Here is a 15,166-nt window from a genome sequence, read left to right on the forward strand (position 1 = left end):
TACTTGGCTTTAAGAGAGGATGAAACCGCCCGCTCATCTCCTCTCCCACTCAGTCTTTTTCACTCCCTCTCCTGCCCCTTCACACAGCCACCCCCCAGGAAAAATAAATGACCAAATTAAATAGAGAAGTGTAATTTTAATTTTGTTATTTTCTTGATGAATGGCTGCTCGTCCGGGCGCCCCGGCTTGCCAAGCGCAGCTCTGCAGGGCTTTGACTGATTGGTTTTTAGCCAGGCGGGATGTGAGGGAGGAGGAAAAAAATGGAGGGAAGAGGGGAGAAAGCAGAGAGATGAGGTGGGGAGGCTTGGTTAATGATGAGGATTCAGTGAGGGTAGAGAGAGAGCAGGGTATCACAGCTGGAAAGCGGAGATGAAGAGGAGATAATCTGACATACAAATAGCAATGAAAATGCAGCCACAGTTTTACCTGACGATACTGAAACCAGTATGCTGTCGGGTAGTTTGAAGCCATGTCCTGCAAACCTTGACTTCTTTGTAGGAGCTATGATTCAACAGCAAACTTGTCATCATGGCTCATAAGGAGGAGTAAGAAGGAGGAATTGGAGCTGTTACAGATAGCACTTGAGTAATTATTGCTTAATCAATTTTTAAATCATTTCTGGAATTAGTTACTCCTGAAATTGAGGAGTGGACTTTTTCCCGCAAATGTTCCCTAAATGTAATTTATGTAAAATATTATTGATGCTTCGAGTGCACAGATGTGTTTTTCAATTTTTGAATTGAGCAATGTTTCAGGGAAGTGACCCCAATCTTTATACTTGCGCACACACAAATACACACATGTGCGCTGCCTCAAGGTACACTAGAGGAAAAGGGAAAATAGCAGGAGAACAGGTGGGTGACTGCTGTATAGAGATGGAGTATAAACATCAGAGAGGAGTCGGGAGATGGAGAAGGAGATAAAGAGATAAAGAAACATGCACAAAGACTGGAAGACTTTGAAAGGGAGATGAGGAGATACAGATAAGAAAAACAGGACAAAGAAAGAGGGCTAGAGAAAAGAAAGGGCAGAAAGAAAGAGAGAGAATAAGAAAAAAAATATGAAAAGAGCTTGACACAAAGGGAAGCTCTATTTAAAGAAGACCCTATTGCTGTTATGATTGAATACAAATTGTTAGATCATATTTCCAGTTGGACCTTATTTTAATGTAAGTCTCTCTCCAGCCACCAACAACTCGTCAACAGAGCACTAGACACCTATGAGAAAACCACAGATCGTAATGGAAAACTAAATGATCCTGACAAGTAAACAGAATATTTATCCAGAATTCTTAATTGTTAAGAGACAGCTAATTTTTTCTTCCACCTGAGTGTCGGGCCTTGTTCCACACCCACCCCTCAAGGGGGGCAGCAGCCACCTTCATCAATATTGTTATTTGTCATTATACGCTCGCTACATTAATGATCTTGATAAAGTAGTGTGTGCAGCTGCCATGAGTATTTAAACGAAGCAGTGTGCAGATTTTCATGATACCATGTTCTTTTTCCTTTAGGGAAATCACAGTTTCAATCTCTCCCTCCCCCCTCCTACTATTCTTTCTATGATAACATTCAAGCCGTATTGTTATTGCTCAGCTCCTCTCATGGTGCTTCTAATGTTTTTTGTGTGTGCATGTTCTGCCTGTCTCTGCCCCCGTCAGTCTATCGATCCAGGCCAGCAGTTCACCTGGGAACACTCCAACCTGGAGGTGAACAAGCCCAAAAATCGTTATGCCAACGTCATCGCCTACGACCACTCCCGCGTCATCCTGGCTCCCATCGAGGGTAAGGCTCACTCATCCTCACATCCTGCACCTTCACCATCTCAGAGATGAGCTGAGCTCACATGGGAAATCCTCATAATCATAGTTGGTTTAAGTAATTAGAAATTTCTACTGAACAGACGTACACTAGACCAGATGGGACTAGACAGTTAAGACCAAGCTAGAACAGTGCATAGCAGTGCAAAATAGAATATATTAAGTACAATCAAGGCAGTAAAATACTGTAGAATTTGAAAGTATATAATTGAATAATATATAGAGAATGGGGCCGTGCTGTAGCTGATTCTTTACTTAACCAGAAAAGAACAAAGGATAGCTGAAAGAAAAGACAGAACTACACTACTGGGTTGGCCTTCACAGGACATGTCGTGAGTCATCACAGTAGCATGAAGCAAAATAGAAAAAAACATGAAGTGAAATTGAAAGAAATATGTGATAAGCAGTGAATTTACAGAATAAAACTAAACGAAATTTTGTCGGTGGTTGAGCGGAAGACTCGTTTCAGCTCAACTTGTTCCTCCTTAGCTAAGCAGTTTATTTAATGGAATTATTTTTGGGCTGAGGCGAGGACTTGTTTCAGCTCATCTTTGGGCCCAGCACTCAATCAGATCTAACACTCAGAGTGACCCAGGAATTTAACCAGTGTTTTCACCGTCCCATTTGTCTCATCAGATCTGCCCCTCTCTCATGACTTCCCTCTAACTGCCCGTAGACACAGTGCTGAGAATCTTGGAGCCAGTAAAATTCTTCCTCTGACTTCCAAATCTCAAGGGACATTGTCAGAGGTAGTCACCCTTCACCGCTGACATTGTTCTGCCGTTGCATCACCAGAAGAGCCTCCCGACTCTTCACAGTAGTGCCAAACTCCCTACTCCACAGTTCTCTCCTTTTGTGTGAGCTAACTGCTCCGACTAGATTTCGACATTTCGCAATAGTCAGGCCAATCTGAGGGTGCAACAACACGCATAACAAAATTATCCCAAGGAAAAATGCCTCGTCCATAAATACATAAATTAATCAAGTCTGAAATTTCTATTTTACACTGCAGTGATTTTGCCATTAGTCGCAGCAGTAGAACAATTCATGCACGCCGCCATTCTCTGTTCATTTAGCTATGACTAAAGCCAAGGCACCACAGTCAGATTGTGCGACGTGGTATCCGTTTTAATGGCATTTGGCTTTCTGTTTCTTTCTTCTTTTTTCTATTCTGTCTTTTATTCTTTTATCCTTTCTTCTCTTGTCTTTTTTGTGCCTTTCCCCCATCTCTCTCTCTCTCTCTCTCTCTCTCTCTCTCTCTCTCTCTCTCTCTCTCTCTCTCTCTCTCTCTCTCTCTCCCCCACCTCTTTCTCTATCTTATTCTTCCTCTCCACCCTGGTTGTTGTCCTCACTGCGTCTCCTCTCCTAAATTAGCCCAGTCGAGTGTTTCATTGTTTGTCGCTTGAGTGAGGAGACGTCAGTCAAAGAGACGTGACTCTCAAACACAGATGCCACCACGCTGGAGTCTGTTTTCAAGTGACAGGGTTGTAGAAGTTGGTTAAATGAAGATGGGTGATGTTCTGTCTTATCATTGTCAGATGCTCTGTGTTAGACATACCCTAATCACAGATTATCTTGTTTACATTAACGACACTTTGGCATAAACTGAGTCAGAAGGTTTTCTGCATCAAGCTCAAGGACTCCTTGACTTTTTGTGTGCTGCACAGTCACATCGTTTCACTCTTTATGACAGTTTGGCAAGATGCACAAGATTTTATACTACGATTTTAAGTGTCATCATTATCTTAAATTGTAGATGCCCTGTGCACAGCGGTGCTCTTCACAGGTGCAGATCAGAGCTCGATGACAGTTTTGTACAGCACATGATGAGACTAGAGGCCTGTTTCATCGTTATATAACTTTGTACACTTGATATCATGAGCAACCCTGATGAAGCCTTGCAGTCAACTACATATTTAAGCTTTGAAGTGTTCTGTTACTGCTGTAGACACATTAAAGGATGCCGTTGAATACTTTGATAGTTACATGCAGTCAGTGGATGCAGGATTTTGAGATGGAGCTTACAAGCACTATCATCAGCATTAAAATGTTGCCAGTACACATTCATTTACACAGCAGTACAGAGGGGTTCCTTCCAGCTAGTGGGACCGGAGTGTAACCGAGCATGTTGGGGGGGCTGTGAGGGATGCTGGCTTGATCTACTGATTTACTCCTCACTATCTTCCATCTTCACACTATAGCCATAGTGGTAAATCAGATGGAGGCTGGTGCAACACATCCACAGCAATTTAGGCAGAACCACAGAGGTAAAATAAAAAAGAAACTAAAAAACAGCAGTACAGGAATTTGTGACAGAAGCACTTCTGCATTTGAATCCATTCGAATGGAACAACAACAGAGGTGTCCTACAAGGAGAAATGAGAGAAGGGTTGTGGAATAGCTACTAACATCCCTTTTTGATTTTATATCATCTTAAAATATATATTATTTTCCAAACAAACTCTTGGATCTATTAGACAAGATTAATAACTAGAACATTTTAAGCCCTAGGGCTATCTACATCTACCTTATCTTAGCCAATTTTTGCTTGTTTCAACAATGAGATGTGTGAAGACTCATTATATAAGTAATTTACTTGTTTCCTTATTTGCAATCTAGAATCTTTACACCTTCATTGATTGGAAAACAGGGGCAGTGTGTGTGAATTATGGAGGCAGATGGCACAAAACAAAAGGATGCAAACACTGAGAAAAGTAAAATGATGAGGAAGTGAAGGCAGAGAGATGGATTAACAATACATTGTTTAATCTCACAATCTTTCTCACTGTGGTTTGTATCTAGGAATCACAGGTAGCGACTATATCAATGCCAACTACATTGATGGCTACAGGAAGCAGAATGCTTACATCGCCACCCAGGGTCCATTACCGGAGACATTCGGCGACTTTTGGAGGATGGTGTGGGAACAGAGAGCAGCCACTGTGGTCATGATGACCAGACTAGAGGAGAAGTCACGGGTAAGTCGGCTCAATCAATTTCAGGGGTATAGGCTGGGCCCTGCTTTTCGTAGGTTTCTTTTCAATGCTCCCCTCCAGTGACCTCACAAACCACTTTGAAATGTTGTTTTTAAATAAACCTCAAAATCAAATCACTGATTCACAAGACCAAGTACAAGAGCCAGCTGTGTGAAAATGGCACAGCTTTACATTGATTTCCCAGTTGCACACCTGAACCTCATTGGTAGGTAATCAGACTTCATTTTCTTGAGATGGATTGCTTTGAGAGAAGTCTGGAAATTTGAATGGGGTGGTGAACACAGCAGAGGTGGGCAATAAAACAGAGTTAACTCAAAGACGGTCTACCTGGGCACATCTGATAAGTTAGGATATGTCCACTTGGAGTATCTTCACAGATTTCACTCTCTTTGCTCTCCTTATTTGAATTTCCTTGTTTTGAAAACGACAAGCTGTTGCATGTTCCCTACAGCTCTGAGAGCTTAGCAAGTCAGAGAGTTTTAGCTACTTGTACAGTGCAGGAAGCTAAATTTAAATTTTAAGCGATAGAGTGCAATGGAGTTTTTTGAGGTACCTGTGGCCAGTGCCTCCCACGGCCATCTGTTGATAGTGGAAGTTAGAGGAAAAAGTGCCTGGGGAGCACAGTGGCTTAGTTTCAGCAGGGAGTAAAGATATATCAGGATGCGATTACACTAGTCCACTGTTTGTTTTATGTTTCATCCATGAGAAGAAGCCACAAGGTGAAAAACATGTCTAGAAAGGAGCACTTTCTAGAGATATTATACAGCTCAACAGCATCACTTTACAACCACAAACAATCAGATTTTAAATGGTAAATGTAGAATAAAAATGGCAGCTGTTACTGTGATCACAGTGATTCAATTTAAAGCACATTGGCTCTGTTAAGGAAGTCTGTTAAGTGTTTGACAGTTGTACATCAGTTCTGTTTTCCCATAGTGACAGCTAGTCGTTATGTAAACAAAGTGCCTGTCATACGAGCCATTTCTCTAAATGACGAGCTGAAAATACAGGTGAGCGCTACGAAAACAAGAAATAAATAAAGCCATATGGTGTGAGTGCACCATTAGGACGGATCCACGGAGATAATTGTCTTTGCTATCAAGAAGTAGGGTTGTCAGAATGTCAAAAAGCCAAATGTGATGTTTCATCCTGTCAACCAAAACCTGTGTCAACATCAGGCTCACTCACTTCAGGTGTCTCCACTCATCTTCCCTCCCCTTATCCCTTTTCAATTGTTTACCTATTCTCCATCCTGACATGTGCGTTCCACTCCTGTCAAACGTGATCAGGATTAGCGGGCAGTAGAACTTGAGTGTCAGCTCGAGCAGGAAATGGGAGAGAAAGCTGGAGAGCAGCGCATCTCCCTCACTAGCTGTCACATCTCATCAGATGTCTGCCGGCGCGTCACACCCCTTATTGAATGAATCTTTATTAGATGGGCTGACAGGGGAGGACTGGGGGGAAGCAGGTGTTGCATTTTATAGAGATACAGATATACTGTAGAACCACTGCTTCACTGGACGAAAAACAGCTAAAACATTTTGACTCAAAATAAGATATCTATTCAAGATTTGATAAAAAACTTTAGTTTTTGGAAAAATTAGGTACTAATCTGAAATGATTACACTTTATCAGGCTTTTTATTATTGTCTCTACTTCCTTTTAATCTGCTTTTTCTGGTTTTATTTTCTTTTTGTAAAGCACGCTAACATTTTTAAGAAAAGTGCTATATAAATAAAGTTTATTGTTATTATTTTGACACATACTGAATTAAGAATTGTTTGTGATTGAGTGAGGCAAGGGTGCAGGCAGGAATTGTTTGGGGTTGTTGAAGTTAAGCTGGAGGAGACGAGTTTCTGTGACAGTCTGGTCACATTCCATGTTCATTGTGCACAGTGTTGTTTCTCTGATGTGAAATAGAGAGAAGCTACCACAGTGTTTCTGTCAACACTGCCTGGTGTTTTAATCCACAAGAGGGAATACTGTATGAGCTGGTGTGTGTGTGTGTGAGTGAGTCCATGTATTTTTCTGATTTGAATTTTTCTGTGCTCTTCTCATGTGATCTTGTTTATTAGTGGAGACACAGTTTAGTAGAATATGACATAGATATTGCAACTGATAACTCTATCTGTTCTTCTCTCTCTCACTTTCTCTGTCCCAGATTAAATGTGACCAGTACTGGCCCAGTCGTGGCACAGAAACCTATGGTATGACCCAAGTGACCCTGTTGGACACCATAGAATTGGCCACTTTCTGTGTCCGCACCTTCTCCTTGCACAAGGTAGGATGAATTTTTCTCTCTCGTTTTCCTACACACGTTCAAGCACACATACAAGCATACTTCAGCTGTCTACATCTTCTCTTTGCTTAAGTAGTACTTTAATATACCAGCAAGGACATGGACAAAACTCTAAAGTGGACAGTGGTAAAACCTGTGTCAAGGAAAAAAAAACAGCCATTATATTTATTATCAAGTTGGATAACAATGAATAACAGCGTCCTTATTCAGTGTCCGTCCAGTAAACAGAAGGCCAATTCACGCACCTTGTAAGAGTTGCATAGGCAACAAAAATGATGGCATAAATCATGTGCTGTTTTTCTCTTTGATGTTAAGATATATACACATATAACCCTTCGTCCCCATTGTCCTTCGAGTCCACCCCCTCTTACCTTGTTCAGCTCTCTCTCCTCTCAATAGATCATCTGTTTATGTGCGTCTGCCAAATTGGAGCACTTAGGTAAAGTGAGCAGAAGAGAAACTCAATATACATAATTGGCAGACTGCTCTCATGCTTCTGTGCACACACACACATACACGCACCCACACACATACAAATTCGAACACTGAAACACACAGGCACACACACACAGAGTCTCATTACAAATGAAAATATGAAAGACGAAGATTTTGCACATGCAAGCACACATGTAGAGTTACATGCACACACCAAACCCCAATTACATATATTCATACAACTTAACACAAATAAACTATATAATAAAAAATATATCATAATGTTTAATAAAATATCATCTAAAAATCCCCAAATATGACGCCATGCACAGACAGACACCTGCGGATTTCACACACTGTTCGAGACTCATTAAATTGCACTTCAAAACACACACACGTAGAGAGGAGAAAAAAAAGTTTAAGAAAAAAAGACATTTCAAGCACACCTGCATGCAAACTGGCTCTCAATCCAGCCGGTCAAAGCAGATGGCCACCTACCTAGAGCCGGGTTCTGCTTAAGGTTTCTTCCTGTTAAAGTGGAGTTTTTCCTTACCGCTGTCGCCAAGTGCTTACTCATAGGGGAATTGTTGGGTCTCTCTCTCTGTAAATTAAAGAGTATGGTCTAGACCTGCTCCATGTGAAAAGTGCCCTGAGATGACTTTTGTTGTGATTTGGCGCTATATAAATAAAATTGAGTTGAATTGAATTGAAAAGCTGTAAGAAGACATATAGCAGAGAACCTGCCATTGGAAGGATTGAGCATTTACAGATTTTTCCTTGTAACTACATAGCACCAAACTAAAATCGCTACTGACTTTTTAGCTGGCATGTATCAGAACAAACACCGGCGCAAACCAATGACGGTAAAGATTGCAAAATATCAGCAGCCATGGTGCTTTAAAGGCAGCTGATTGACATTCAGAGCCATTTACAGTCTGCCGCTCTCAGCCACCATCAAACCCACAGATATGATTCTTTTTCTATCTATCCTCTCCCCCCTCCTTAAAATCTGCAGCCATTGCTGTGATTTCTCTCTGAGCTGTTTTCACTTTATATCTCCGAGAAAAAATATTTTGCTGGATTTGTGTGAAGTATTAGGTAGCAAGGGATGGCAGTAGACTCACAGACATACACACAGCGCAACTACAAAGCAATCACAGTGGTACCTATCCATATGTATGTGTGTCCTGCAGTGATACAGAATTGTCTCCACTGATAAATCCTGATAACTTTAAAGGAACCAACAGCCAACTGCCAATCACATCCATACTGCCAGCTTTGACCGGGAGAACAAGGAATGTCCAAAAAAAAAAAGAAAATAAGAACTAGGTCAGTTTGCTTTTAATTACCACACTCATTTATTCATTTATTCAGCAAGGAAAAAATTCCCTCTGTCAGGGAAGCAGAAGCGCTGCATTGAAATGCAAAGAGTACCTCCATTAGAGGATCTTCTTAGAGGAAAGAGAGGAGAGGAGGATAGAGAGATGCAAGGAAGATTTTTTTTTTATCTCCTTTTATTCATCTGAAAAATCGTCCTCTGGATCCCAACTTGTATCTTTGGCTTTGTTCAGACTGCAGGCAAATCAGATTTGTTTCTCAAATCAGATCTTTAAGACAGACTGTCCACACTGTTATTTGCCAGTGATCAGATTGTATTTGTCCAAACATCACCAACCTATCTGCATGGGTCGTTGTGGTAATGTAGTAGGCGTCAGTAACTACGTATGCTGGTGATGTGGCTTTCTAACCTGGAAGCAGATTGTTGTGAGCACATGAGCACAGCGAACAACTGAGGCCCAGGTTGTACAGCTTGCTGACCGGTTTGTGGGGAATGACAATGTTAAATGCAGAGCTAAAATCCACGAATAGCATCCTCGCATAGCTGTTTGGTTCCTCTAAGTGTGTCAGAGCGGTGTGGAGAGCTGTTGTGATGGCATCCTCTGTGGAGCAGTTTGCCCAGTAGGCAAACTGTTGCTTATCCAGATCAGGTGGAATGATGGTTCTGATGTGTGAAAGCACAAGTTTCTCGAAGCACTTCATGGCTCTGGGTGTTAGCGTTATTGGGCGACAGTCATTCAGACATTCAGATGTTGGAACAGCAGCTTCTTGTAATCAGAGGTTGAATATTTAAGTGAACACCTCTGTAAGCTGATCGGCACATGCTTTTAGTGCCCGGCCGGGCACACCATCTGGGCCTGCTGCCTTGCTTGCAGATGTTGTAGATGAAGATATAAACACCTGTACTGTTCAGGACAGAAATGATCATTTCTTCTTTATTATGATGAGTCCATCTGATCAGCTGTATTTGTGTGAAAGTGTTTCCCAAAGGAAAATTACACCAAAATCAATGAACCACTCACCCCATTGAAAACATTAGTTGTTTTTTTTCACCGTACATGGCAGCAGTGGTCAGCTTTTATTTATCCAAGTTACTGTGTGAACATTCTCTCAGGGGAATATGAGTATGTTGCAAACATTGATAGTTTCATCAAAATATTGCTAAATGTGCAACTTGTCTTAATCCCAATGTACAACCCTGTCAAGCTCGTTAGAAGGTTGGTTGCACAAACCAATACAAGGGAGGATAACTTGTTCAAAACAACACACCTGCCTGCCTGCATGTGAGAATTAGTTTTTCAATTTTTCAGGAGATATTAAGGCTGAAGAGAGAGCTATGGGGTTTTCAGGCTGAGTCAGTGGTCAGTGGTTTAGGCTAGTATAGATAAAAGGTAGATGAAAGGCATTCCATGAAACGTTAAAAAAAACTAACAAGTAGAAGTAGATTCAGCAGGTTGAAGGCTACATCTATAAATAAATGAGAACACCTATCATGTAATAATCCCTAAAATACTTTGAAAAGTGAACCATTTCTCCACCAGCCTCGTTGCCAAGTCAACACACATACTCAGACACCATTTCAGTTCATTTTTGTTACAACCAGTTAGCCCATCAGTCCACTCATGACAACTGCACCACCATATCCAACCCATCTCTCTCTCTGCTCTTTCCAGAATGGCTCTAGTGAGAAGCGGGAGGTTCGCCAGTTCCAGTTCACGGCGTGGCCTGACCACGGTGTACCAGAGTACCCAACCCCCTTCTTGGCCTTCCTCCGTAGGGTGAAGACTTGTAACCCGCCTGATGCTGGACCCATCATTGCCCATTGCAGGTCAGCAGGAGTGTTATGATGTTGGGTTGGTTTAGTTCACATGCAAAAGTGTCCTGATTTTAAATCTTTATGTAACTAGAGTGTCTGTGCCCAAGTGGGACAATTTCATGCAAAAATCTAACCTAACCTTACACATTGAAGAGGTATCCCTTTTTTATTTTTGCTTTTCCCCCATAGCATGTATACGTGTGTATACCAATGAGCAAACAGAATGGCAGAGCTCCTCCCTGTGTATCTGCTATTATACATTACATAACACACATTATACAAACACATGCTCTTTTCTTTTCTTCTTTGGTCACATCATCTTTCTCTTTAAAGCATCCTTTTTTCCTGCTTTCACTTTCCCCATCTCTGCTTCTTTTTTTCCCCTCTTTGTCAAAAGCCTCACAATAATCCCATCCCATCTTTCTTGCTTCTCACTTTTTGCTCCTTAGCCCTTCCTCCTTTTACAAGTGATATTTCTCAAATGGCTTATTCAAATTGAAACCTTCCTTTTTGTCAAGATAAAAAGACTTCAGTGAGTCCAAAGCGCTACACAATAAAACTGAAATTTGACAGCTTGCTTCATTCAGTCTCCATCAGTGTTCTCTTCTTGTTCTGTCATTTTGGTCGTTTCTGTATTCCCTCCTTAGCTATCATCATATCTCTCTGTTTTCCACACCTAATCAATTATTTAAATTGCAATGCCATAATAAATCTACAAGCATTACCGGGCATACATAATCACCTAATGTTTTAATATTTTAGGAGGGAGAACAGCAGTAAACAACACTGAAATTCCTACATCCCAAATGTGACAAGCCCATAGTATTAACAAAATTAACATTCAAAGCCACATTACCCCAAGAAGACAAAATCCCTAGAAATAAGAGCAAGGGATAAATGAATTTCTATTGAACAAACATCGTAATACCTCCTGCTTCTTCCCTTCTACAGTGCGGGTGTTGGCCGGACAGGCTGCTTCATTGTCATCGATGCCATGCTTGAGCGTATCAAGCACGAGAAGACGGTCGACATTTACGGCCACGTGACACTGATGCGCTCACAGCGAAACTACATGGTGCAGACAGAGGACCAGTACAGCTTCATTCATGACGCACTGCTGGAGGCGGTGGCCTGCGGCAACACTGAGGTGGCTGCACGTAGCCTCTATTCCTACATCCAGAAGCTGGCCCAGGTGGAGAGCGGCGAGCATGTTACTGGCATGGAGCTAGAGTTCAAGGTACAAGAAATGGAGCAGTTTGCTGATGGTCATTTTTTTCAGGGTATGTGTGAAACACATCCCTTGTTGCACTGAGGTCATGTGCGCCCTAGTGGCGAAAAACCAAAATACTTTTTAGTTTTCTAGCAGGTTTTGGTGAATTTCAGATTTGATTGCAGAACAAGGTAAAAATCAAACGAACTTCACTCATATTCACTTCTTGGTTGATTTGACTGTACGCCTATGGTCACTATGTATAAGTCCCACACAGTTTCCTCAATAGACCATAGACCCTTTTCACAGCAGACATTTTGACTGGTTAAAGCAGGAAAATCACAGATGTAAATAATAATATTAACAGTGGCTCCATTCCATTAATTGTCCAGGTGCTCCTGTTTTGAGTTTTGACAAACAGAGGCACAAATTGAAATTGCAAATGACTTTAACATTAGTTTAGACAGCTCAAAAATTCATCTGGCAGATTCAGCTGAGCTGAGGCCAAGACAGTTAGAAACGACCTGCAAATCAGATTGAAGACATATTAGATCTTTTCACTCTTTGGATTTTATTATAACTGAATAATGAAGACAGAATTTGTACATTTTGCTGAGTTCTGTCACCTTGTCTTGAGCAACTGTAAGCCTTTTAAATGAGACTTGCTGCCAGTTTTATGTTCCCAGAAGTGTTTTTGGATGCTAATCCAATTTTTTCGCCTTTCATATCTTTGCTCTTCATCATTATTTGCAGTGTGCTTAATTGTGGGTTGCAATAATTGCTTTTTGATTTGTGATGATACATTTCTTTGCGTTTTGATGCTTGAACCAATGAAACTCCATATACACATCAGTGCTTGAGCAACAACTGTGTTAATAGCAAAGAACTGTGAAACTAAATGAGGAGATTAGGGAATGCACAAAATGGATGATTATGGTAGCTTATTGGGGGAACTGGGAGAATAATATTTTGAGTGAATACACAGTTTACAGGAAATCCTTATACTTCATACAAACTGAATTCGGCATCAGACAGGAGACAGGTTAAATGTCTCTTTCAGCTTGTTGCTCATACCGTAGAGACATAATAGATACACAGAACGAACAAAGTGTACAATATACTAAGCTTAAAGAGTTTAGATAAAAACATCATTTTTCTTGAAGATATAATACCTTTCAGCCGCAGGTAAGTACAATATAGATTAAGACAGCCTTATTTACATGGCAGCTATTTGTCAGCTTATATATGCTGTCCAAATAATAGGATCTCACATGGACTAGAAAGCAAATCTCCTTTATTTTCTTCAGCCTTGCTTCAATAATTTAATCACTTGGATACACACTATTTGAGTTATTCTTGTATTTTTTGCGAAGCTAGAAAATGGAAATATCGAAGCCCTTCACTCTTTGGCCACATTGTTCATTTGTGAGGATTTGAAAAATATGCTTAAGCAAAGAAATTGGGTTTTATCTAGCAGGCGCAAGACAAAGGATTTGGGGCTGAAAGCAGCATGGTTTTGAGTTTACGTTCAAGAAAGAAGGAGTGTATGCTTTCTAAGAGAAATTCATGACAAAGCAGTAGGTGAAGATACACCGCCAAGAACAGTGTTAACATAGATCTCCATTAAAGATCTTCAAAATCATCAACTTATAAACTCACCTCAGCATCAGTGCTCCAGTCAGTATCTGCTGACCTTGACTTGCGCACACGCTCACTCTTAAATCATTCGTCATCTTCCCATCGCCATTCATCAACACGACCCCCCTGCCAGGAAACAATAATAGTGCTGGTGTGTGTTTCGACCTTTTTTTTTTTTTTTTTTTTTTAACTCACTGGCGCACAACAGTGATGGAATCTCCATCGCCATCTGTAACAGAGATAATGCTGAGCTAGCGTTAGAAGTCGAACGGGGATTAATAACGTCCACACTACAGTCGGAATAAGGGAGAGAGGTGGGTGTGAAGGCGGGTAGGGGTGCAAAGTAATTAATACTTGATGATGACAAATGGAGGTGGATGGCAGGGCGAGTGGAGGGAGGGACGTTTGGCTAATTAACAAAGGGACGACTGTATGCTAACTTGGCACTAAGGAAGTGATTCGACAGAATGCTGCACTATGGGGATCGGTGGGAGGGCATTGTAATTCTCAGGTGGGAAACAGTCGTACTGAGTTAAGCTGTGACTGGTTGAATCCACAGGAGTTTTGCAGGGAGAACAAACCGAGAAGAGGGACTTGCGGTGAAGTTGTCAGACTAGCACTTTCTGGGACATACGCGTGAATAACAGGCATGTTCAGGGAAAGATTGATGCAAAGAAGACATTTTTGCACATAATCACAAGTATTCAGCAACATACATGAATCACAACACAAACAGAATCAGAGCTACCAGGCTACTTGGATTCATTTGAAATTAAATGGCAAAGAAATTATGTAGACATCAGCAGTTGAGATTTGACTGGGATCCAAATTCAACAAGAGGACAGGGATGCTCCTTTGAATAAAAATTATGGTGACAGTTAATATGCATGTTTACCTGCATTGTATGACATTATATCTTAAGCATAAACTAGAATATTACCTGATATACACAGTGTGCCAGAAATAATCATGTTAATTCAGGCAACGTTAAGTAATGATGTGATAATAACTGCAATAACTTATTACACAATTATTGCCAATTTGTCGTATAACTACCTCTGTAAGCTCTAGTGTCTGACATAACACTAAATATGATTATCCCTGTTATGGTGTAACATGCTTCATGTACAGCAGCTCTTACCCTCCTGTACTATAAATGGGAAGGAACTGGCATGTGACCAGAGGTACCGTAGATGCTTCTCTGCCCTGTTGGATGACAGGTTGCCAGGTTTGGCTTTGTTCCCTACACCCTCTGCAGTGTTTGTTGGTGTAGCTGAGGGCCTCTTTAGCGCTGCCAGGCCACCTCAAGCCTTTCCAGGTGCCTTTGTGAAACACAGATCAAAGGGAGGACAGTAGCAAGGGATGGCGAGAGGAGGAGGAGAGGGGTTGGACACACTCCAAGTGGCCACTGACAAGGAGATACTGGTGCTATAGGGAAATTAGAGAGAAAGAGAGGAGAATGCTCTAATGGGAAAAATAGAGAAGTCGAAAGTTAGGTCCTGTTAACCCAGAAATGCCAGGAGAAGCACTTTTGAATGCCACATACTTCAATGGAAGGATGCAACTAACATTCAGGTGGGACAGGGGAGTGCCGTGACACATCTGTGTATTTTGA

At 41.2% G+C, this 15,166-nt stretch overlaps 1 protein-coding gene across 9 annotated transcripts in view; it reads left to right on the forward strand.

Moving 5' to 3' along the window:
• Positions 1 to 15,166, forward strand: part of ptprsa (protein tyrosine phosphatase receptor type Sa) — a 256,970-nt gene that overhangs the window by 227,752 nt on the left and 14,052 nt on the right. For all 9 annotated transcript variants that reach the window (XM_044362157.1, XM_044362156.1, XM_044362162.1 and 6 more), the window contains 5 exons: positions 1,661 to 1,784; positions 4,622 to 4,797; positions 6,977 to 7,096; positions 10,561 to 10,715; positions 11,655 to 11,940. In XM_044362157.1, coding sequence (XP_044218092.1) covers positions 1,661 to 1,784; positions 4,622 to 4,797; positions 6,977 to 7,096; positions 10,561 to 10,715; positions 11,655 to 11,940 — 861 coding nt within the window. The remainder of the gene's footprint in view (positions 1 to 1,660; positions 1,785 to 4,621; positions 4,798 to 6,976; positions 7,097 to 10,560; positions 10,716 to 11,654; positions 11,941 to 15,166) is intronic.

This window comes from Thunnus albacares, chromosome 9, assembly GCF_914725855.1.
Source record: "Thunnus albacares chromosome 9, fThuAlb1.1, whole genome shotgun sequence".
Lineage (NCBI taxonomy): Eukaryota > Metazoa > Chordata > Actinopteri > Scombriformes > Scombridae > Thunnus > Thunnus albacares.